The 26,022-nt window shown below is 37.8% G+C and overlaps 1 protein-coding gene across 2 annotated transcripts in view; it reads right to left on the bottom strand.

Moving 5' to 3' along the window:
• The window catches only part of LOC126281204 (synaptotagmin-11), a 1,096,906-nt gene that overhangs the window by 27,649 nt on the left and 1,043,235 nt on the right, over window positions 1–26,022 (bottom strand). For both annotated transcript variants that reach the window (XM_049979941.1, XM_049979939.1), the window contains 3 exons: window positions 21,886–22,102; window positions 14,856–15,011; window positions 3,058–3,181 (listed from right to left, as the gene is read on the bottom strand). In XM_049979941.1, coding sequence (XP_049835898.1) covers window positions 3,058–3,181; window positions 14,856–15,011; window positions 21,886–22,102 — 497 coding nt within the window. The remainder of the gene's footprint in view (window positions 1–3,057; window positions 3,182–14,855; window positions 15,012–21,885; window positions 22,103–26,022) is intronic.

Genomic DNA, 26,022 nt, shown 5'->3' with positions numbered 1-26,022 from the left:
ACTCTTATAGTCTCCATACCCTTGTTGGAGTCTCCACATATAAATCAGATTTTATGATGCAACTGGTTCTCACGAGGATGGAGAGGAATAGATAAGAACATTTTAGAAACAGTTAGTCTCAAACCTCACATGTGTTATCATTACTGGTTCATTTGAAAATAATAATAAGTTGAAATGTAATGATACTGAAGAGATGCACACTACACTGTGAGTGCCTCTCCAGGCCTCAGTTGATGAGTTACCATGTAAAATGTCCAAATCATGTGATCACTCTATACTAAGTCAAAATTGCTAGGCTGAATTGTAAAACTAAAACAGTTTGTCAGATGGTTACTTTGTTTGCATAAGGCAATGTGCCTACGCCAAGATACATTAAAAGGTTGACTCATTGACATAATGTGAGACTGGGTCGACTTTTGGTATTGTGAATCATCTCATTTCATGGCATTAATGAAGGAAATTTTCTTCAGTATTCTGTCTGAAAGGTAGATCACAATTCCTATCTTTATTCTGCAATATGGGAATAATTCCAGAATCATTCGTAATTAGTCATTTCCTATGTTTTGTATTTCTTCTGATCCTGTCCTTTTGAGGGATTTTCCTTCTTTTCTGTGACTGTACATGTATTCCTCCCTTATCTATTTCACGTCTTCCCATTTATCACAAAGAAAGAATTACTTGGAAGTTTTGAAATACAGAGATTCAGAAAATATTTTAGATTTATGCCTGTCAAACCTGATCCATTGGTTTAAGCATCTCTTACGGAAACAGTTTTGTGTGTTTCACTACTTAATTCTGTCCCTTGCCACCTTTTCACGCTTTTAGTTTCTATGTCTACAAATCCTCATGCAGTTTTCTCAGAGATCTCATGGTACATTACTCTTCTATCCTATCACCCTCACTCCCCTCCCATCCCCCAACCCCTTTCTCTGTTTTTCTCTTGCACAAAATACAACTAGCCTTAACTGCACCAGCTTCATCTCTTTCTGGTGCTGCATTTCTATCATTTTACTCTGCTGGTGTTTCCTCTCTTAGTCTTTACCTCCTTTCCCTTCATCTTCATAAGTTGATCCCACTTTGTCCACCAAAGGCATCCTCTCTCCCCACCTGGTCTACAGTGGTACATTATGTAGCTATGAGTGCATTATGTGTCCATTTACTCTTAAGGAGAGTTTAATCCATTATCTAAGCTACTATATTCGAGTTCTTGTTCATGAGATCAAGGTGTCCACTCTACAGTGAGTTGCTTCGTCAGGAAAGAGGGAAGGAGAAGGAAAGATGAAAGGATGTGAGTTTTAAGGGAGAGGGTAAGGAGTCATTCCAATCCCGGGAGCGGAAAGACTTACCTTAGGGGGAAAAAAAGGGTAGGTATATACTCGCACACACCCACCCACACACACACACACACACACACACACACACACACACACACACACACACACACACACACACACACACAGAAATCCATCCATACATATAGACACAAGCCTTCCTGACAAAGCAACCGCCGGTTGCGAAAGCTCGAAATTTTGTGTGTGTGTTTGTGTGTTATTTTATTGTGCCTGTCTACAGGCACTTTCCCACTTGGTATGTCTTGGAATCTTTGTTTTTAATATATTTTTCCCATGTGGAAGTTTCTTTCTATTTTATCTACATTTTATTTACAATTATTGGAAGGAGTAATGGTGACCAGTCACTGTATAGTTGGGTATTTGCATGAGCAACATACGCATAATGGAATGAGAAAAATATACCAACAGCAATGATGAAACAGGCGGTTCTTTCAGTGATATAATATGCATTGAAACACGATTAAAGAGGTACCCAGAAACTGAATTTTCAGAAAAATTGTTACAATGTAAATCACAAGTACTAATAATTGTATGGTTAATCAATATTAGAATGATTCAGAAATCAGATTTGTAAAATATCTAACACATGTGAATGATAAAAAACACATTTTGACTTAACTTGTGCTTTTTTAAAATCTCGTCTCATTTATGATGTATAATATCAATCTCTTTCCGTGTTAATTAGTATGTCAAACATTTTAACAGATACTTACTGAGCTTTTGTGTGAGAGAAAATAGGATTGATGAGACATATGTTCTATTGATTGGTGTATTAAATTCAGTACCCTTAAAGTGTGCAAGTAACACACTATACAGAATGCAATAAGAATGAAGAAAGTCGTTATAGATCCATGCAATGATTTACACCTTCATATAAGTAAAAAGTAATAATGAAGGAAACAAGTTACTCTTGTGTCTGTCAGTCTGAAATGTCTTGAAAAGTCTGAATGGTTAAAGTGACTTAATTTACAGCTATTCTGCATTATAGAGTACTTTCAAAGTACAAAAGAGGGCAATCAAAATCATAGCTGGTAAGAACATTAGAGATTTATGTGGTATTTTTAAGAAAAAAGTTAAACATGCCTCCATTGCCCTGTATCTGCAACTTGGAAACATTACAGTTCAGCAAGAAACACAAGATTAATAAGAAAACTTAGAAAACTCATTCAGATATTCAGAATAATTGCAGCAGACAACAAGACAATCTTCATGTTAGACCTACAAACACAAGTGCTTGCAAAATGGAACCTGTCATGTGGGGATAAAATTCTACAGTGAATTTCTTAATACTATACAGTCTATCACAGATGTAAAAAAAGTAAAGACATATATACAGTATGGCTCCATTTATTCAATAATAGTTTATTCTGGTGATGTATAACAGTAACAAATGTTCCACTTTGCAATTTATGAATTAAATGTGGAATTATGGCATGCTACATAATAGTACACACCAATTTTTTCAAACCTATGCACCCCAGAAATAGACTGTGCATATGTAAACAAATAATGTACAGCCTCAGGTTTATGATTAATGATATATACAGTATGTTTATGATCCAGTGAACCAGTGATGATGATGGTTATGATAGTAATTATAATAATAATACTTTTAGTTCAAATCTGGTACAAAACTTAGGATGTGCATGCACATACTTGTGTGTGGTTATCAGAAAAGATATCTCTGAATGTCCAACTATATTACCTGCTAGTCCAGTAACATCCATCTTTGGCAAGTTTCGTGCCTTGAGTACTACAACTGTTAGCCTGTTAGCTGCTGGCTGCCAGCACAGGGAGACAAGTATTTCACCTCGACCTTGAGCACGTATCTGAAATACACATCGTGAAGTTAATAGTGAAAAGCCAATTGCATTTCTATGTAAGATAATTTAGAGTAATATAAAATGCAGTTGGTAGTCAGGTGGACATACAACTATTAATTACTTATGGTTGGAATAGCAACAATATAAGGAAAAAGATAGGTTACTACTCATCATAAAACTGACACATTAAGTTGCAGACAGACACAAGGAAAAGACTGTTACACATATAGTTTTTGTCTAAAGCCCTCTTCAGAAAAGGAAACACACACGCACACACATTCATTCATTCACACATATCACAAAAGAGAACATCTCCCATCCACATGACTGCCATCTCCAGCAGCTTGGACCAGAAGGCAACTGTCACACTGAATGGAAGCAGCAGTCTGAAGGAGGCATGGAAGGGGAATGGATAGCAGTCTATGGGGGAGGGGAGAGTGGTGCTGTCTGGTGGAGTGTGTAGGAACTAGAAGGAGCCATGACAAGACTGCTACCAGGTGCAGTGTTGGGAAGCTATGGGACAGGGACAGGGGGAGGATGGGGAGCAGAAAAGGAGTGGAGAATTGAATGGGAAAAACAGGTGGTAGCATTGGCAGAGGGAGACACACAAAGAGGGTGAGGGACATAAATAGAGAGGGGGTGATAGGTCAGAGGGGCTCGAAAATGTTCAGTGGAGGGTGTAGAGACAGTAGGTTAACATAGGTAACCTACTATACCTAAGCGAACCTACTGTCTCCACTCGACAATTCCTGCCGTCTCTTTCATATCACTTCCTCCTTATTTATATCACCTCACCCTCTTTGTGTGCTACCCTCTGCCAATGTACCCATCCATCTTTCCCTTTCACTGCTCCTCTTCTGTTCCCCAACCCCCCCCCCCCTCCCTCCCCCCATTTCCATGCCCCACAGCCTCCTGATGCTGCACCTGGTGGCAGTCTTGTCATGCCTCCTCCTAGTTGCTGCGCATGCCACCAGACAGCACTCTTCTTTTCTCCCACCCATATGATGCTATCCCTTACCCTTCCTCATTACCTCCAGACTCCTGCTTTTGTTCCACATGACAGCTACATTCCAGGTCAAGCTGCCAGAAATGGTGGTCTTGTGTGCATAAGATGTGCGTCTTCTGTGAATGAATGTGTGTGTTTGTGTTTCCATTTCTGAAGGATTCTTTGGCCATAAGCTCAATATGTAATAGTATTTTTGTTGTGCCTGTCTGCAACTCACCATGCCATCTTTGTGGTGATTATCAATCTATCTTTTCCCTTATGTTGTTGTTAACCACTTCTGCTAATTGTAGTCAACAGTTCATGAATGTACAAGGGTAATTTGAAAAGTTCTCAGAATCACCACTAGAGGTCAGCGCTAGCACAAAGAGTTGTCCACGTGATATTCATTGGACTTTTTCATGTACACACACGCCAGATCAGTCCTTGTAGAAGAGAGCTGTGGCGGTGATGTGGCGCTGTTTTGGTTCCTGCGTAGTGATTTGTGAAGATGGAAAAATTGAGTTTCGAGCAACTATTAAGTACTTCATACAGAGAGGTATGAAAGCAAAGGACATTCATGCCAATTTCTAGAATACACTGGGGGACTCTTCTCCTTCATATTCAACTGTTGCCAAGTGGACAAACAAATTTAAGTGTGGTTAGGAGAGCTTAGATGATGATCCACACAGAGGTTGGCCAAGATGTATCCCTACTCCAGAAATCTTTGCAAAAGTGCACAAAATGGCCATCATGGAGGATCACCAATGGAAAGTATGTGAAATTGATCTCACTTGCCAGATGTCATCTGAAAGGGTATATCACATTTTAACTGAAAAATTAGAAATGATAAAATTATCTGCAAGATGAGTGCCACAACTCTTAATGCTGGATCAAAAATGTGCAGTTGCCATGGCAAAATTACATGAACTAAGGTTTGAATTGTTGCCACACATGCCTTATTCACCTGATATGGCTCTGTCGAATTCCATCGCTTCCCAAAACTGAAAATATTTCTTGGTGGATAAAGATTCACTTCAAATGAAAAATTGATAGCGGCATTTGACAACTATTTTGCAGGCCTGGAGGAAACTTATTTTCGAGATGGAATTAAGGCACTGGAACATCATTGGGCCAAGTGCATTAATCTACAAAAAGACTGCATTGAAAAACTTTCAGTGATGAAAGTACTTTTTTTCTATTCCATTCTGAGACCTTTCCAAACCACCCTTGTAATTACCTCTGTATATGCATGTCTGAATTTCTGTTTTCCCTGTATGGTAGTCTTCACTAACAGCTAAAATATGTTTTTACATTCTGAATTTCAGTAATGATGGGTTTATGCATCTTTTTAAATGTATCTGTTAGTAATTATTGGAATTTTGACTCCTGGAAGTAGTTATTGGTCAGTCTTTTTTTATTTTTCATTTGCAAAAGTACAAGAAGATTAGCTTATGTGATATTTCTATCACATTTAGACTTTTTTTGCCCCTCTACTTGAAAAAATATGTTTATAGATTGACAACTTGTATGTTTTGTTTGAGGGCACTATGAATAACATAATTTGCAAAAGTTAGTAACAATAATGAACAAAGCATTTCAAAATGATACTAAACACTAGTGTGACTCTACCATAGGAGATCTTTAAAGCTGTATTCAGATCTCTGGCTCTACTGCAGTATGACAATCTAACAAAGAGATAGATGTGAGTTCCTGTTCTGAATATTTCAAATTGACATAGGCAGTTTGAACATGGAATGATGTCCAGCAATGATGACTAACGATAAGTCCAACATTTTTAAGATAAAATTGAAAAGCAGTTTTACAGAGTGAACTTAAATATGTTTGCGTCAAGCTTTTGTGCACTTTAACTGGCTGTTGTGTTATGAAATTACATATCATCTGGGGCAACACAGCTAAAAAGTGGCCATTTGTGTGTGAGTTGTGCCTCTGTGCATGTGTGTAGATAGGCAAACACTATATGAAAATATGCCACACTAACCTAGCTTTTAGCAGTAATAGGTCTTTCATTAGGAGGAGAGACAGATAGGTTGGAGGGGACTACTAAAGAAAGATGCAACCCATCAGCTTTGACTAATGATGTCAGAACTTGCCAGATATGATTTATTACGCAGATTTAACAGCGAAGACGAGTGTTCATAAACAAAGGAGCGTAAGAGAGAAAACAGATGTTAAACATATATCATGTCCAGTAATATTTCGAACATAGTGTTAAGGATATCACTTGTTAGAGTCCTAGCACTTCGATAAAAAATAAAGAAAAAGGGACAGAAGTAATGGTAGCATGGAATCCTCGGTTGACACATATATGAGTTGTATCTCGAACTTCAGTCAATCTGTATAGCTTAAGTGCAGTACAGGATACAAATTTAACATACGTCAACTTCTGTGTCTTCACCTATGTAGGTCAACTGAAGTATGGGATACAAACTTTACAGGTGTTGTTTCTTTTGCCTCTGCTACTACTAGCATTCTGTTCTTATGTAAATAGTATTACTAGCGTAGGCAAAAAGACTTACATACATAATATTTGTATCCCATACTTCAGTTGACCTATATAGGTACCTCAGTTCAACTACAGGAAAGTGGAGAAAAATGACACCCATAAAATTTGTGCTCCATACCAATTGAAGTATGTGGTACAATATATTTTGCCTTTGATAGTAATAGTATCGGCTGAAAATTATCATAGCCTTGCTAGCAGTGACCAAAAACCAATAACAGTAAAATTTGTATCCCATTCTACAGTTGAGCTGTATAGGTCAACTAAAGAATAGGATACTAGTACTAGCGAATGGGAAATAATGACATTTATAACATGTGTATCCTGTACTATAGTTGACCTATATAAGTCAACTGGAGAATAGGGTACTAATGTTAGTGAAGGCAAAAAACAGTGACATATGTAACATTTGTATCCTGTTCTTCAGTTGACCTATAAGGTAAATGGTATCAGTGTTACATATGTCGCTTTTTTCGTCTAGCCAGCACTAATGTCCAGTACTTCAATTGATCTGTATATGTCAACAGAAGTACAGGATACAAAGTTTACATATTTCAGTCTTTTTGCCTTCAGTAGTGCTAGTATAGATCGGAAAAAATTGTAGTGATACTAATACTACAATAGTGAAAAAGAGCAACAACTGCAAAATTTGTATACCGTACTGCAGCTGATGAATCCATACTTAATGCAGAATAATGAAAAATGACAAAGACATACATCAAAATAGACAAATTTGGTACAACATGAAAATAGAAAACTAAAATTACCATACCCAAACTTCTCCGGAAAAAAACAAAGCTCGCCTTGAAAGACGTCAAGGAAAATCACATACGTACACAAGAAACACAATATCACAAAAAACCAAACATACATACATAAATACAAATATATAAACCCAGAAGTTCACAGCAATGAAATGAAGTAAAATAATAAAAAAAATCCACATAAGAAAATTACCTAACATAAGAAAATGAAGAATGATGAATCAGTCCCAAAAAATCCAAATCAATATTTTAACCGTCCTGACCAAACCCACCCTTTTCCTTGACTATCAGTTACCCTCCACACCTGCCATCCCAACCTGAAATTAACTAACAAATTTTGGATGGTACATTTGCCCAACACATTTTAAAAAAGCTCTACATGTTCAGGCCACAAGTGGCCCATCGGGACCATCCAAACGCCGTGTCATCCTCATTGGGTACACAATGCCCCCATGAATATTCATCCGTAGTGTTGAAATGCATCATTTCTCCCTCCCTGCAACATTCTATACTATTGGTACAAGTCCCAGTTGATGAAGATCTGAATTCAATATTATGATTGATGACAAGATGCTGAAAACCCCTATTCCCCAAATCCCTGCAAAAAAAAAAGCTACAGAACCCTCTGCAAAATTATCATCCATTAATTTCACCAACACTTTCTTTGTTCAATTAGGAACTACTTTGAAAACTGCATCATCACATTCTGGACCTGAAATACATGAAATACAGCCCCCCCCCCTCCCCCAACCCATTACCCCACTGCAGGTTCCCCCCTGTTGTTCTTGGTTTTGCCAAAATGAGATTCATCGATTTTGACTATAATACCCCCCCCCCCCAAAGGCAGCCTATACGTTATATACACAAACTTCTCTACAAAATGAATACCAGTCCAAACCGGTGCACTCACTCACTCGACATTCATGCACACACAACTACACAAGATAGATCAAACCCCAACAGTATGTTATTTTTTTATATCCCTCCAGGCCATCTTTGATTTCTCAGACCATGTTCCTAGTCTAATTGAACGCAGCAGTCAATCCTTGCTACACCTCCATATGAATAAATCATGAGTAAAATGAGCAGACCCATTTATCAGGTGCATATGTTCACTGCACTCACAACATCGAACATAAACAGCAAGGAGACAAGATATTTGCAAAAATTGAATGGTCGCCATCATGTCTAAGGCCAAAGCCTGCTTAAGTCTTTCATATTCACGGGAATAGATAAATCCATACCTACAAACGAAAATGAAAAACTAAAAATTCTTCTAAATGAAAAGCCATTCATCCAAATTATCTCAAACTCACTAAGAATGAAATTAAGTACCTAATGAATAGGAAACAACGAATTATTTAAATCAATGCAAATGAAAAACATCTTACACAATGCCTAGCACTGTCTTTAAAAACACATTCATTTATTTCAAGTTACAATGGTGGCACTTATCCATAGTAGACAACTGATTTATTATCTGTGGCTCGAAAGTAGAGACATTAATATCTATGAGTTACCTATGACATCATTGGTCAAAGCCGATGGGTTGTATCCCATTCTTCAGTTGACCCAGCAGGAGAAGGTTAAAAGGAATGGCAGGTCACTCAGGCTACAGCATGAGATAGTCCCAACTGTTTAGAGGGTGATGGTAGTGAAAGATCCCCCTTGTCTTCAAAACAGATGCGGTCTCTCATCTTAGGATCTGAGCAGTCTTCCTTTCCCTTTCAATTTTCCTCCACCTATCCCAACTCTCCAATTCAAGGAAGGAACTATAAGTTCGAAAAGATAGGATAGTGCCTCTTATTTTTATAGATGGCTATTAGCAGTACTGATATTTTGCCTCTTGGAGGTCAGAAAATAATCTGTCTATTTTTCATCATCCCCCTCCCACCTCTATCACATAGAATGCACATAGCTTTGTGGCTCTTGTTAACTCACGCATAATGTTTTAGAAGTAATTCTGTCTTGCATATTACCCTATATTCCACCTCTCTCAGTTTCTCAAATCTCATCCAGTGCAGTCCCAAGCAATCAGTCTTTCCTTCTCATCCTCTCCAGTAAGTCTCCCCTGACCTAAGGTTCTGAGCAACTTTTCCGAACCCAATTCCTTTTAATAAACCTTGCCAGTCCTGTTTCTTCACCCCTCTTCCTTCCCCTTCACCCATTCTGCCAGAAGAAGAAGCCACTCGCTCCGAAAGCTTGCAAACTATAATACCTTTTTATATGTGTACTTCTGCTGCCACTTGCACAGTAGAATTTCTTATATTTTCAATATACATAAAAGATTTATCAGGTACCAAAATGGTGCAGTGCTATACTTGTTATCTACTGTTTCTGGATAACAAACTCAGAACAGTTTGAACTGTATTTTATTTAAAAGTAGATAAATATAAAATATTTTGAATAAATAAGAAAACAAACTTAACCCTAGAGCAAATTTATATAATCAATGTATCCAGTGTGTTGGCAACAATGGAGACATTTGAAATTCAATGTACTCCTTCATTATTGTTCTGATGGCTGTTGTCTGTAGTGCACTAATTGTCGGTGCTCAGGAATTTGTTAAACAGAGAATTTAATGCAACACTGTCAGTTCTGTTTCACTCAGTGCACCATGCGACTGGTTATGTAAGTATTTTTTTTACATCTTCAAACGCAGTGGTTATTTTACTAACAACATTCCTATAGCCCATGTTCAGCACACATTTTCATTTAAGGGCAAGAAAGCACTTAACTAATGAGGAACTCGAATGCCTCTTGAATGAAGATCCAGATTTTACAAAAAATGTCGACACTACAGGGTGTTTTGAAAAGAATATACATATTACAAAGTATTATTTTGTCCAAAATATCAATCGCTGCACCTTGTCTCAGCTATTGGGGAAATGAATCTATAGTCCAGTTTATATTAATAGCCGCTAGATGTCTGTTGTCTTCTGTTTTGCTTGGTAACCGTCGTGTGTTGAAAATGGCTACTCCGCAGCAGAAATAATTTTGTGTTCTTGAGCTTGCGAAGTGCAATTCCATGATTACAGTGCAAAGACGTATCAGGCTGAGGTACCAAATTGATCTTCCAAATGTGTGGAACATTCGCAGATGGTATCGACACAGATACATAGATTTCTAGATACAGGATGTGTATGTAAAGGAATGAGTTCTGGCCACCCTCATGTTCCTGAAGTAAATATTTCACAAATTCAAGCTGCTTTCCAATGTAGTCCTTCAAAATCAACTCGTGATGCCAGTCAGGACTTACAACTGCCTACAACAATAATTTGGCATGTTTTGAGATGTTGGATGGTTATGAAGCCGCACAAGTTAACAGCTGTTACAAGCACTGTGCCCTGATGACAAACACAAATATGCGGCATTTTGCAACAAGATTCTTGATGCTATTGACAATGACAACACTTTTGCACAATGCATCGTGTTCAGTGATTAAGCAACTTTCCATGTTAGTGGTCACATAAACAAACACAATGTTCGAATTTGAGGCCTTACAGAACCACCATGCAGCCATTGAACATGTACGAGATTTGCAAAAAGTCTATGAGTTTATGGCATATTCTTCTTTGATGGAAATGCAGTTAATGATCAGCAGTATCTCGCTATGTACAAAACTGGTTGTTTCTGAGGCTGCACGAAGACAACTTCATTTTTCAACAAGACGGGGCACGCTCCTTCAGGAGTCACCAAGTGCATGAATATCTGAATGAAACTAGTTGAAGAGCCAGATCCATACTGCCATAACATCAGTGATGAAGGACATGCTTGCTCGAATATGGGAGAAATTTGAGTATCGATGTGATATTGTTTGTACGCTGATGGAGAACAGAAATCTGTAATCTGAACTTGTGAGGTTCTTAAATATGTGTGTAAAGTTTCATATTCACATGTCTTAAAGTTTAATAAATATATGTATTTGAAATACATATATTCTTTTTGAAACACCCTGAATATTGGACGATGTTACTGATGAAGAATTGGAGGTAATTACTCATAGTGACCATGACACAAAGTGAACAAAAGTGTGCGTCAGACGGAAATGAAGACAATAATTGTCAGCTAGGTTCTATTGGTGATTGGTTTGTGGGAAGAAATAAAACTTCTATATGGGGGAACAAGAGGGAGAAATATTGCAAAAAAATTTCCTGGATCCAGGCTATTGCCAGGGATGTAACAACTGAGATTTCTGGATTCCTTAAGGTACTTAACATGGAAATGATCAATACTATTGTGAAATCTACAACCAAATATATTCAGCTCAAACCAGAATTTTCTGATTATCAGAGAGATAAAGAGACAAAAAAGAAATGACAAGAAGTGAAATATTGGCACTCCTTGGGTTACTTTATCTCTTTGAAATGAAGAAAGTGAACCATACGAATGTAATGGAACAGTGGAATACTGGTAGATCAGAAATCGTAATTGGAAGAGCTGGGATGAGCTACAAGCGATTTCTATTCTTGCTGCATTGTATTCATTTTAATGATAAATGCATAAAAGAAGAGAGGAGAAGATCTGATGAGTTGGCCACAGTATTTTCAATTCTGGATGAGTTTGTAACCAATGGTGAGAAGCTTCAAGCTTTTCATGGTCATTGCCAAATATGGCATTAAGATATCTGCACTTTGTGGTGTGAAAACATTTCTTATCAGCAACCTTGAGGTATGTTGTGGAAAGCAACCCAAAGGACATTATGCAGTCTCAAATTCAGCATTGGAAATAATTGACTTGCGAGTCATATAGAGAGATCCAACAGGAATATAATTATGGACAGTTGGTATACAAGTTGCACCTTGGCTATGTCGCTTTTAGGAAAAGGCTTACGTGTATTGGAACACTCAGAAAGAATAAACCAGAAATTCCCTTGGAATTCCTGCCTAATAAAAATCGAGTACGTGGCTCACCCCTCTTCAGATATAAAAACGATTTGATGTTAGTTTTGTACATACTAAAGAAGGAGGTTTTGTTGTCATCAACAATGCATGATTCAAGTACTATCGATGAAGAATTTTGAAAGCCAGAGACTGTGATTACAATGCCACTAAGGGTGGCGTCAGTAGTCAAAGAAAGTGGTTTTGTTGCTGTCAACAATGCATGATTCAGGTATTATCAATGAAGATTTTTGAAAGCCAGAGATTGTGATAACAATGCCACTAACGGCGGCATCGATGCCGTCGACCAGATGTGGGGCACATGTTCTGTGGCTCACATAATGAGAAGGTGGCCTTTGGCAATGATTTTTACTCTAATGGGCATTGCTGGTATGAATGACCAGATCCTTTTTTACTCAAATGTACAAAATCGAAAGATTACGAGAAGCGTGTTTCTGAAGAACTTGGCTTATGACATCATGAAAGAACATCTAATAGAAAGAGCCAAAATTCAGAGCCTTTCCAAGGACATATCACTGTTCTTTCAAAGATACCAGACAACACCTGAGCAAGTTGAGAAGCATTCACCTAAGAAACGGGGATGCTGTGTTATTTGTGGAAGGGTTAAGAATATTAAATCAACAATAAAGTGTGTTTCTTGTAATGGGTTTGACATTTCTTAAATTACTAAGTAGTGAACATGGCCTGTCTGTAAGCTATTTTAATATGGTTTCTGTAGGCATTCACAATGAATATATTAATTTTGAACGCTGTCTGCAAAATATAGATTTTTTAGAACCATGTCATTTATGTGTTGAGATATATATCAACTTTCCTAAATAAAGTATAATTAACAGCCATGTTAAATGAGGAAACATACTTTCCCACTGTAAGTGAGCAACAGTGTATAGACATTTCTTGGATAGATATGTAACATTATTTCTTAGTATTTTCCACTGTGCCCATAATAAATTATTTGTATTAGTTGCACAATAAAATTTGATATTTTGATACTATTAATGTCATTTTGAGTGATACTATATTAACCCTTAAAACAGTAAACTAATTAATATCAATACTAGCGTGAGAGCATATGAAAATAACTGTACAACTGAGCAGCGAAAGTGGCGAACAAAATGCACCACTTGTTCAATAAAAAAACACGTGCCTGCCGGAAGGTTAATGAAACTAGTGGTAGGTATGTCAAATGGAAGACTTGGACTTGTCGAGAAAATTCTGAGAAGGTTGGACATATAAGAGTCTACAGTGACCTATTTGTAGACTGCAGTCTGTTATAGGAATTACCTAATTTAGGGAGACCTAAATTAGGGTGGCCAGATCAGGACTAGAATGTGGTACTTTCCTGGAAACCAAGTCCTCAGTCTGAACTACAACACCAGCTCACTCAGATCCTATTTCTCACTAGTTTGTTCAGCCTTACTTTAATATGAAAATTTATAACATTCCACATCATTGACTACTAAATAATGGTTTACGCTGTTACCATTTGGAGAACTTCCCATGAGAAAGTCTTCTATTGGACTGTTGTATGCCTAGAATCTCTTACCAGTGGTTTCCGAATGATCCTGTGATTCGGATTATTACTGATTTATTTTATTGCCACGTTAGAGGCACTGATATCTACTTGTGGATTGACATGGTGTTTTTTAAATGTTTTTTGCAAATTGAGCAGACTTCTCGTTTGTTATCTTGCAACACTATCACTGACATCAGGCAGTCCATCACAAATCTTAAACTGTGTGTTCTACCAGAGGGCATTTTATACTAACACCAAACGGAATCTGTACTTGAGAAGTGTTTAAAATTTGTCATCTACAATACTTGAGTTTTTGTCTCCTGAAGATAAGTTATGCCCAGACATCTGTCTGCTAATAACACATGCTCATCAAAACTTAAATGGAAACACTCAGAAATATAGAATGATACTTTGTTGAAAAATTCTGTCCAATCAGTAGCTTCATTAGTGAATGAACAGAAAATAAACACAGTCATGGATAACCCTTTACACCACATTTGTCAGAATTAAAATACATATATTAAGAGCAAACTCAACTGAAAATTCTTCAATCATGCAAATACAGAGTCAACAAAATGTGTATGTACAGTACGCATTACCGGATAAATAGTGTCTGAAATAAGCTATTATTGGTTTTCTGTCTTGCAGGTACAGCAATAAAATTAAAGTGAATTGCACCAGATGCACTTCACTTTTATTTATGAAGCATTGTCTATGCTTATTCTGCAAACTGAATACATATGTTTGTACATTTTTGAAATATTCAGCTGTTTATCAGTTCTTTGTTGCAATGTACTGTATCTAGGTTCTAAGACAGATTTTACCACCTTCAGTTCCATATTATCCTATTTTCTACACCTGGCTGTAACATGTATGAAATGCACGTGTGATACTCTGAATTTTACTGTATGATCTATAAATAAATCTCCACCAACTGAAAATTGATGTGGCAAAGCTAGGGTGGTGTTACTATATTTGTCTCCCATTACTTACCTTCAGACTCCTTGGATGAATATCTCGGCAAAGTGTCAGTTGTTGAGTCTCTGCTTGTACCAAGTCCACAGAATCCAGAGGACAGAACACTTCTCCAATAATGTCATCTCGTGAGTAGCGATCAAAACTCAGTACCACAAAATGTAGTGTTATGCTCTAAAATATACAACAAATTATAAACCATATTATTCACCGGTTACATAAAACTGTGAAAGCACTCTAACTTTTACTGTGTGTTCTCATAAGTGTGAACTGAAAGGATGAAGAGCAAACAATGGAAATTCTGCAAGTTGAGGCACTGACAGAGACATAAACAAGACTGAAATAATTGCTACAATTTTGTACATGTTCTACCTAGAAGCTAACAAAGTAACAACAAACATACACATTACTACAGCACTGCAGCTTTTTGTCGGCTCAACATCACCCATTGTCCCTTCTTGGTCATTATCATCCCATTTTCAGTTTCTAAACAAATCAATAGGCTTTTATGGTGATCTGCTATTTACAAAGCTGTCTTGAATGCTCACTGTAACTTTCACTTATCTGACTTTCTTATGCATGATCAATAATTATTACTTACAATTTTTCATTTGAATGTGCTGTATACTGTAGTCTGACCTGTTATTTCTTATGTCCATGCTGAAAGCTGATACAAAATACTAACAGAATTACAAAGCACAAAAAAGAAAATGTAGGACTTGCCTGATACAAAAGAGAACACTTGTGTGCACTAGATTCAAAAACTGGTTCAATTAGTAAGATCAAGTGGTCTTTGTTTCTTGCTATGTATAATAGTGATTGTAAAATTTTGAGAACTATCCAAGACAATGGATTTAATAATTAAAAAAAACTGTCGGATGATAATTATGAGAATGAGCACATCACTAAAACTGCAGCTTCATGGAATGGCTCTGTACATTAATATAAGATTTCTATAAATTAAGAAAAAATCATATAAACATAAACAAATAAAAGAAAAATTAGAGCAACTGACTGAAAAGCTCAGTAAGTTATTAACAGTACCCCACTGCACACAATCACATGCAACCAGTAGTGCAAAACTATGCTTACTTCATGGATACATATTTGACTGTACACTGAGTAGTATGGTGGTAGGTAGTGAGAGAATGAAAAGAAGTCTGAAATAGTCCTCTTCTTTTGGTGTTTTTGAGGTATCATTCATTGGACTCTTCAGAGTCTTTCTGTGCTGAAAGCAACATTGCAAGAGGCATGACATTCACCTGCCCTTGGAGTCATGGATATCATTATTAACATTAATTCCTCCATGTGCTGAATTACTCGAGTTACTATTGTTTTGTGACTTTTCCTTTATTAGTAGAAGCTACTGTGCAAGGACAAAGTGAATGTTCTTAGGCTGGAAGTCAAAATCAAGAGATTTTCTTTAGATCAAACAAACACTTATTTCCTGATGTTAACGCCCTTAAAGCCAATGCACCTTCTCCAACACTTTTCAATGAGTAGATTACACTCCTGAAATATGATTCTGGAAGACACCCATTGATAGTTGCTAGAATTACTTCATTAAACTCAGAAATATTCCAGGAATAAATTTCTTTTAGAGTTTTCAGAAACACACCCATTTCAAGTCACTTATTTTTTCCACTGCAAAATCATATTTCATTGATCTGATGAAACATATTTACCAGTTACTGTTGCTAGTTAATCCTTTTGTACTCCAGAAAAGGTTTGCATGTTTCACAGCAGGTAAAACTGCCTTTGCCTTTTTAGTTCGATCCTGTTGATTTCCACTCGCTGCATAAGTTATGGTATGAAGCACTGAACCTACACATCATCCACAGTAGCATGATAGTGAAGAAAATCAATTAGACAGTTTTTAAAGTGATCAGAAAATTGATAAGAAATTTGGTATTGCTTTTCACATTTGGTCAACAGTCAATAAATGTGCACCCATCGGACTCACAACTATCTCACAGTCAGTTGTTATGCAGAATTTAAGCTAGTGTACACTTTCTTCTGAGGCCAATCCTGAGCTGGACAATTTGAAAAGGGTGCTGTTGATATCCTTTTCATTCGTGGGAAATCTGGTTTGTGCATCAGCTTAAATAATCCTGTTTACACTGGGATGTTACACATTATTCTCCATTCCTTCCATCTCCTATTGCACTTGTAGTGTCAGTTACGTGGCACATTTTTAACGTTAATTGTCCTGTAACAGTTTGTTTACTTTCTTGGTGTTTTTCATCTGTTCTTATAATTTTCAGGCATATGTTAATGTGAAGCTAAAGTTTTTCATGATGCTCTAAGATTAGAGGTAGGATTAATGCCTAATTTGGATGGCTAAGCAGATTCAAACAGTGTCTCAGGATTTGTGAACTTATTGTGCAAGGAGAGTAGCTTAGCTCAAATGTTGCAGCAGTTGAGTCCTGCTGGCAAGAGTTCTAGAAATTTGTGGAAGGACAGAATTTCACACCAGACCAAATTTATAAATCAGACAAAAGTGGTAGCTTAAAGAATGAAGTTTGCGCTCCTGGGTATAAGCTTTCTAAAGAGCGCATTACAGTTTTGTGCACTGATGATTCTTCTGGTAACCACAAAGTGAAACTACAGTATTAGTGATTGGAAAAAAAAAGTCTGAGCATTCAAGTATACTGCAGCTAAGGATCTCCCTGTACATTACAACCAAAAAGGAGCATGGCTGGATAGCAAAATTTTAAAAAAGTGGGTTCCACACATAATTTTTTGAAGACAAAGGATTGCCACAAAAAACTCAATAACATCCCTTCACATCATGATTAGAGGATTCTTGGATTTGACAGTAATCTCAATGTGTTTGGTTTTACCTCCTAATGTAACTGTCATAATATAGCGAATGGACCAAGATGAAGTGCATTGGTAAAATGGTACTACTGAGCTGTTCTATTGAGGAATGCTAGTTGATGAAGATAATTTTGGTGACATTCCGGAAGAAGTTGATGATTCCAGATGCAATACATAGGATTTTTGATTCCAGGCAGGAAGTCAAGCCACATTCACTAGTTTGGTCATGCAGGAAAATTCTTTCACGTATAAAAGAAAGTTATTTTCAAGGTTTCAGTGACAAAGGAATAACAACTACGCAAATAATGAATCTGGCTATGGGTTTAAATGGTTTTGAAGCAATCAATGAGGAAAACTTGAAAGAATAGCTGAAGACTAACACATCTGAACCTGGCTTCCTGTAAATGAGTGACCCTGAAATTGTGACTGCTGCTTCACAACAAAACAATGAAGAGAACAGAGAACATGAAAGTGGGGTTGAAGACAGTGACCTAGTCAGTCACCATACCACATTTAAATGTGTTTTATGCTCTCCTAGGTTATATGGGCCAGAGAGTGTTTCAATACAGTGATACTGTTGCTGCAAGAAAAATTCAAAATTCCATGCAACAAAATGTCAACTCCTCTCAGAAGCCGACCAACATCAGAAACTATTTTAAGAAATAAACATGCGTACAGTACCTACGTACAGAACTTTCAAACAAAGAATACATCTTTGAAAATATTTTTATTTATGTTCTTCAACTATTCATGCATCTTCTGCCCCACATTACCCCTGATAATCAGGAGTATACCATATGTAATTAAGCAATTAAGTATGGGCCAATGAAATATGTATTTAACCAGGTACAACAATGTATGCAAGTCTGGATGATCTCTTATGTAGGTTGAAAGCTATCTATGGGCTAAAAATAAACAAAATCAGTTATAATTCTAAAATCTCTAAATTCATGGCTTCATCAGCAGTATCTGTTGCCATATTGGTAGAAATTCCTTCCAGTTAGATGGATGCGACAACACCAGCGTCTTGGTCTCTTTTCCTTATTACTACTTTCAATTCCAGCTCATATTACAATCTTTCAAACTTTGTGCTACAAAGTAATTGAGTACGAGGACTGCTATATATATTTCTGGCCTAGGCAACACTAAGTGTTGCCAGGTGCAATCTGACATTTCCATTGGAAAGTTTGACATTTTTTAGCATAAATGTACTCAGAACTTTTTGACTTACGACAATTTTTTTTTCTTTTACAGGGACTTGAAAAAATCAATTTGGCACAAAAATGGAATTAACTCGTCAACATTTTCGTGTGATCATTTTTCACAACTTTCGACGTGGATTATCACGACAAGAGTGCATCGATGAACTTAAATCTTTGTATGGCGACGAAGCACCATCCTATAGCACTGTGAAAAACTGGTACAACGAATTCAATCGTGGCCGACGCTCGCTCAAAGACGAATTCCGTGAAGGTCGTCCAAAAACAGCCGTTGTGCCAGAAAACATCGATGCCGTACGTGAACTGATAATGCAAGACCGTCATGTGACATACCGTGAGATAGAGGCATGCCTAGGCATTTCTCCCACAAGCATACATTCAATATTGCATGAACACCTGGCCGTAAAAAAGGTTTGTTCTCGTTGGATCCCGCACAATTTGACAATCGCTCAAAAGAAAGCTCGTGTGGATTGGTGTAAAGAAATGCTGAAAAAATACGATCGCGGTGCTTCAAAAGACGTTTATAAGATTGTCACAGGTGACGAATCATGGATCTATGCGTATGAGCCCCAAACAAAACAGCAATCGACTGTGTGGGTCTTCCAAGACGAGCCAAATCCAACGAAAGTTGTTCATGGAAGAAGCACTTCGAAGCAAATGGTCGCCTGTTTCTTCGGCAAAACTGGTCATGTGGCGACTGTTCCGCTTGAGCAACGTAGGACGGTCAATTCTGAGTGGTACACCACCATTTGTTTGCCTGAAGTCTTCGGAGGAATTCGAAAAATGAACAAGAGAAGACGAATCATTGTGCACCATGACAATGCGAGCTGTCACACATCGGCTCAAAGCAGCGCCTTTTTGACTGGCCAAAACGTCGAAGTGATGGGTCATCCGCCGTACAGCCCTGACTTGGCACCCAATGACTTCTTTTTATTCCCACACATCAAGAAAAAAATGCGTGGTCAACGATTTTCGTCGCCAGAAGATGCTGTTGCAGCATTCAAAAACCATGTTTTGGAGGTGTCTCAATCGGAGTGGAAAAAGTGCTTCGAAAATTGGTTTGAGCGCATGCAAAATTTATAAATCTTGATGGAGAATATTTTGAAAAACAATAAACCATTTTCGTTGATAAATATTCGTATTTTCATTATTAGGCCAGAAATATATATAGCAGCCCTCGTAACATTGATCCTATGAAATATCCTTAACACATGCACATACTCCCCCCCCCCCTTCCTCCCCCCTCCCCCTTCCCTACTCCCCAGTCTTCTACAGTTATTTCTTTATTCTGCTGTGTGGTAGGCACTTCAGAGTTTTCAATAAAAGATTTTTAAATATTTCTTGGTTACATATTTGGTATCATTATATTACAGCTAAGTTTGAATGCATTCAGGTCAGAGCACTAGGGAAGAATTTATAGAACAGAAAACCCATTGACCCATTGTTTCCTAAAATCTTTCTGTCACGTACACTGTCTTAGGTTTATTTGCCATTATAGTCTCCAACAGTTATTACTTGAGAATGTGTTCTGTCAATGACAAATGACATGACAGTGTTTTCTTTTTGGAAAGCAAAGCAAAGCTCTTAACTTTATTTTCTTGAACTGTGTTATTTTGAGTAATATTAAGTATATCAGTGCATCTTAATGGGAGATTTGAGACATGTCATTCTTGCAGTCAGTAAAATTAATTTTTAGTGTTCATCTCCTTCTGGAAGCATCTCATTATGGACTAGTAAGCTCTGAAATTGTGTCACTAATGGTGATTTCTATGGAGATGTTTTCTTTCTACTCATATAAGGAACAAAATATACTAGACATTCTGCAGTTCATTTGAATAACAATTTCACTACAGATTACAGTTCGAATAAAATAATTTTGTGATTCATAGAGTTGCAGTGCTGAGAGAAAATGTTGCCAGAGAGCAGCCAGCTGTACTTGACATAACTATAGCTATAAAGGGTCTCGCACACATTCATATCAATTGACTGACTGACAAACAAATTATATGTTTTGGGTGACCAGTAGACCAATTTTATCTGGACATTCAGCAGGGCCTAATCACCCAATAACATGTTTTACCCATCGTGTCATGCTGCGTGTTACATTGTCATGCTAACCACCAAACAGAAGTTCAGCAACTGTCAGTGCTTATGGGGGAAAACAGTATTCTTATATGGCTAATGTGACAGAGTGGAAGCTGGTGAAATATTGATGACAGAGTTCTTGTGAAAGTTTAAGAATTACATGTGATGAGCATACCAATAGCAATCCAAAAAATGGGGTGCTTGCTTAAGTTCTGCCAGTAGCTAGAAATGCAAACGCAACTAAACGTTTATTCTCTCAGTTTTCTTCATTTCTTTATTTATTTACATCAAATGTTTCTTGGCGAGGTTTAGCAGCTCAGAAAAGCATTTCTCATCCAATCATTAATAATTTTGGAAATTGTCAGACTCCCAGCTTCTTCAGTAATAAAGTGTGAGTGAATTTCATTCTTTGAAGAAGCCATTTCTCTCAGCTTTTGCTTGCCTTGTCAGTTCTCAAAGAGCTGAAGCAAAACTCCAATTTTGTAACTCTGCAGTACCAAGTGGCACCCTGAAGGACACAATCTCATAACATAACCATCATACAGCCCGAAATATGAATAGTGTGGTGCTTCAATTGTTGCATACATTGGTTGGACAATTTGGAGGCTGCTACCAAATCATAAATTGGAGTTGGTGCAGGGCACTTAAAAATGCAACACAGTAAGAATGTGGCCAACATAACAAAAACAGAATTTCATTTTTGTCACTACTATGCCAGCCAAGAACTTTTCATCTTTCCCTTACTAAATAAATTATTTCATGCAGCTTAAATGTCAGTGCATATAACATGAGAAGAGGCAACAGACAGATACAGAGATAGATAGATATATATAGAGATAGATAGATAGATAGATAGATAGATAGACAGATAGAGAGAGAGAGAGAGAGAGAGAGAGAGAGAGAGAGAGAGAGAGAATGCACACCTGGAGTTCATTGTAGGTGACACGGTAGAAGGTGAAGTCCTCGTCATAGACAGGGTCACGTGTCTTGCGCAGCACACGCGTTTTGACCTTGTGCAGCTTGTCTGGCAGCAGCTGCAGTTTCACATAGGGGTCACTGCTGCCCACACTGGTGTCCTTGGCTGGCAGGTTGCGGCAGCGCACCACTGTCACGATGAGCGCACTCTTGTCACGCTTGTACCTGTCACCAGCACGTGTTTATTAGGTTTCAGCTTGTGGCTGTACTCAAAATACAACTATGAGGGATGGTCATAAACATTTAATTAACATCTCAAAAAATAAATATGTATAATTAATTTTTTGTTTGTGTACAGGTATATTTCGGCAGCTGTGATACCCATTGAAATCCCCACGCCACAAGACTGTAACATGACATTAGATGAGTGAAAACAAAATGACACAGCCTGCTGGTTACTGATTTTTTTTTTTTACAGATCTCCATTCAGTAATTTTATTTGTAGTGGGAATGACACTGTAACAATCTATGCTGAGCTGAAAGTGTGGAAACAATGCAGCATTATACAACACTGTGTTTAGGTGGTACAGACACTTTCATTGTGGATAAACAAGTCTGAATGATGTAGAACGATATGGCAGACAGTCATTCTGTGAGGAACTGGGAATTCAAAGAGAAATGGAGGCTCTGGCCCTTTAAGACAAGTGTATCACAATAAAGAGAATAACGGAAAAAGTGAAAACCAGTCATAGATCAGTTTTTAGCATATTACACAACGTGTTCAACATAACAAAGATAGCCACCTGCCGCGTTCTGTGACCACTCACATGCATTGATAATGACTGCCAAATAGAGATAATAGGGAAAAATTTTGCAGCTGTTTCAGTCCAATCCAAATGTCATGTTTACCTGTTTAATTACTACAGAGAAGTACTGAGAGCACCATTATGAGTCCAAGACAAAGGAGAAATGGAAGAAGTGGAAACATGTATTCATCGCCACTGAAACGGACAGAGATCCAATCATCGGTGGACTAGATAATGCTGAATGGTTGGTTGGTTTGAGGTTAGGGAACTAAAGAGTGAGGTCGTCAGTCCCTCAGTTATGAGGGAGTTAGTGATGACAGCTACAAATCGACTGAGTTGTCAAAATGTGAAGGAGTGGTAAAATCAAATCATTGAAAGCAATATTGATGTCAGAGCTGAGAAATAATTTGAAAGAGAAGTTAAAATGTGTGGGGCAGGCCGGTACAGAGGTAAGAGAGCAGACGAGCGCTCCACAGGGCTCATTTGTCATGAGGGAAACCCCCACCTGTGTCTGTCTCCCTGCCAACCAGTTTAAGGGCAAAGACAGTCACAAAGTAAAGAATACTTTCTAACCAGGAGTTTTGGAATAGTAAAAGTGAGAAAGCTGAAAAGGTAATGGATATTGGTTGAACTGACAATAATAAAATAATTTAGTAGGTGGGTGGCATGAGGCAAGTGTCTCAGAAGGCTGTGTGTGTGGTAGGGACCATCCCTACCACAATGATCACATCCCCAACCTGCTATAACCAAAGTGTAGGGCTAACTACTTCTAGAAGCTACTAAAACAGAATAAAAGAGGGATGATCAAGGCAGCTGGTAAAGGAGGTAGGGTCAAGGATCCTCCGGCTCAGTATGTGTTGGTAGTGCCCCACCATCCTGCCTCCATGCTGAAAGTAGTATCAGTGGAATCTGAGAATAAAAGCCACTTTCATGGAGAAAATGAAGAATAAGTTTAAGGTAAGAATACTAGAAGACCATACCTAGCTTGGAGAGTTAGATGTGAGCTAATGTGTGTGTAAGGCTTTATAGTCAAAATATGAGAACAGCTCACTACACAAGATAAAACTATAGGTTAATCTGGTATGACCAGTCCAGGGCAACATAGGATGGAGGGTTAATTCTTTCTGGGAGGATTGCAAGGAGGTGAGCCATACAGCAATAGTCTCCCTGATAGTGCAGAATGTCATAGATGGGGCATGTTGTTCCATATCTTAGTGAGGAGTGGTCTTATTTGCACCCATAAACCCGAACTTGTGATCATTTAAAAGAACATTGGGTGAGTAATCACTTCTCTAGCCTCTAGCGACTTCATTCCCTGGGATACCCACATGACTTGGGACCCAGAAAAAAACTGAGCAGGGCCACATCACAGACAGCAGATATCACCAGGTGACAAGAGTAACATCGATCAACAGCCTGAAGACTGCTCATTGAGGTACAAAAAATTAAAATGTAGTTGAGAAAGAGGAGCAGTAAATTTTATTATAACTTCAATTAATATGTGATCAGAGAGAATAACTTTAAATTAAACACCATTATTTGTCTACATTTAATACAGGGTGGTGCATGAACAGTTAACACATTTAATATTGCCGCAAAACTTTTATTTCTGAATTAAAAATTTTCACATTTTACACACAGGTAGTATGGTCCATGGAAGTGCATTTCACTTCATCACATGTTAAATATGTGTTCCTTCATAGTGACAACTTCATGAAGGTGAATACACATATTCCTTACACCTTTGCAGCCCAAGTCTTCATTTATCACATTGCACAATGGCACTACTTGGGCATGCATTTCCATAATATCCTGTGATCTCAGTTTCTCCTTCATATACCCCACAAAAAATCACATGGGATGAAGGAGGCCAAAAGAATCTCCCATGATGGCATTGCAGGTAATGTCATGACATCATATAATTGGTGAATATTTCCTTCAGAAAGCCAGTACAGCATTATGTGTATGAGATATTGCACCATCTTGCATAAACCACTGTGTGTTCATGGCTCCATAAACTTTCCCAGTGTAGTAATTGGGGTCTCCAGCCAGAACATGATATTTTGGTGATGCACCTGGCCACCACAATCAGGTAAGTCGTCACACTAACTGACTGGAACTGAAATCAAACCACAGCAGCAACTCCTTAATACACCACCTTTAGGTCCATGGTGTGTGCACAAACAACAGCTCTCTAGAGCAAGCACAACAGCACACCAGTGGTGAAAACTCATGGAAATGATAAATTGATATCAAACACTGTTGACACCTTCTGTTTACACCCCTTGGTGACTGAAACAAAGATTGTTTTTTAATGTCAAACTAAACAGTGTTCCAACTCTTACTTAAAGGATATCTCTTATATCTGTTTTGAATATTGTAAGATAGCCAGTTTTCAATAGCTTCTTTCACTACACAGTCCCAATCATGCAATGCAGGGGCAACTACTAGTGTTTCATCAAAAACATTTTATGTCTTTCAGTTAGACAATGTTCTGCAACTGAAGATTTTTCTGGCTGACAGAAACCTGTGGCAATGATGCTCTACACATCGATCCTGGAGCATACGAATTGTTTGTCCTATACAGGTTTTCCACAATGCAGGAAATTTTGTAGACACCAGGCTTCCTCAAACCCAAATCATCCTTCACTGAGCCCAGCAGTGCTCCCGTCTTAGCTGGCAGACAGAAGAGATTTTTCATAACAAAATCTCTTCAAAATTCTTCCTATTTTCGAAGATATACTTTCCCTGAAAGGTATGAATGTCACCAATTTGCTTGGATCTTCTGTTGGTTCCCACGAAGGTCCAATCTGTAGAGCACAATGGATCTGATTGTGGTATAACCATTCTGCTTGAACATGCTTTTAGATGATCCAGTTCTTGTGTTAAATTATCTGCATCTGAGATGGCACATGCTCATTTTACCAATCTGCTTGGGACATTTTTGCATTGATACAATGGATAACAACTTGGTGCATGAAGATATCGGTCCATATGTGTGGGTTTCAATAAACACTGTGCCCTAGTGTCTCATCATTCCTCCTGTAGACCAAGACATCTGAAAACAGAAGTTTCCCATCCTTTTCACCCTGATCTGGACCATTTCTTACATCATTTTAACTGTCTGCATCCCAATATTCTTGATGGAAGTTCAAAAGGATGGAACACTTCCATTTTTAAATGTCTAAGTCTACAGGAGGGATGATGGGGTATTAGGACAGAGTTTTTATTGTAATCCCATGAATATGGAGTGATATCTTGATACATCAAGTTGTCACCCTTTGTACCAACATGAAGGGGTCCTAAGTAAATTGGTGAAAAGAGCATATACCATCTGAG

This window comes from Schistocerca gregaria, chromosome 7 (genome assembly GCF_023897955.1).
Source record: "Schistocerca gregaria isolate iqSchGreg1 chromosome 7, iqSchGreg1.2, whole genome shotgun sequence".
Lineage (NCBI taxonomy): Eukaryota > Metazoa > Arthropoda > Insecta > Orthoptera > Acrididae > Schistocerca > Schistocerca gregaria.
This window is presented reverse-complemented; position numbering and strand designations above follow the sequence as displayed.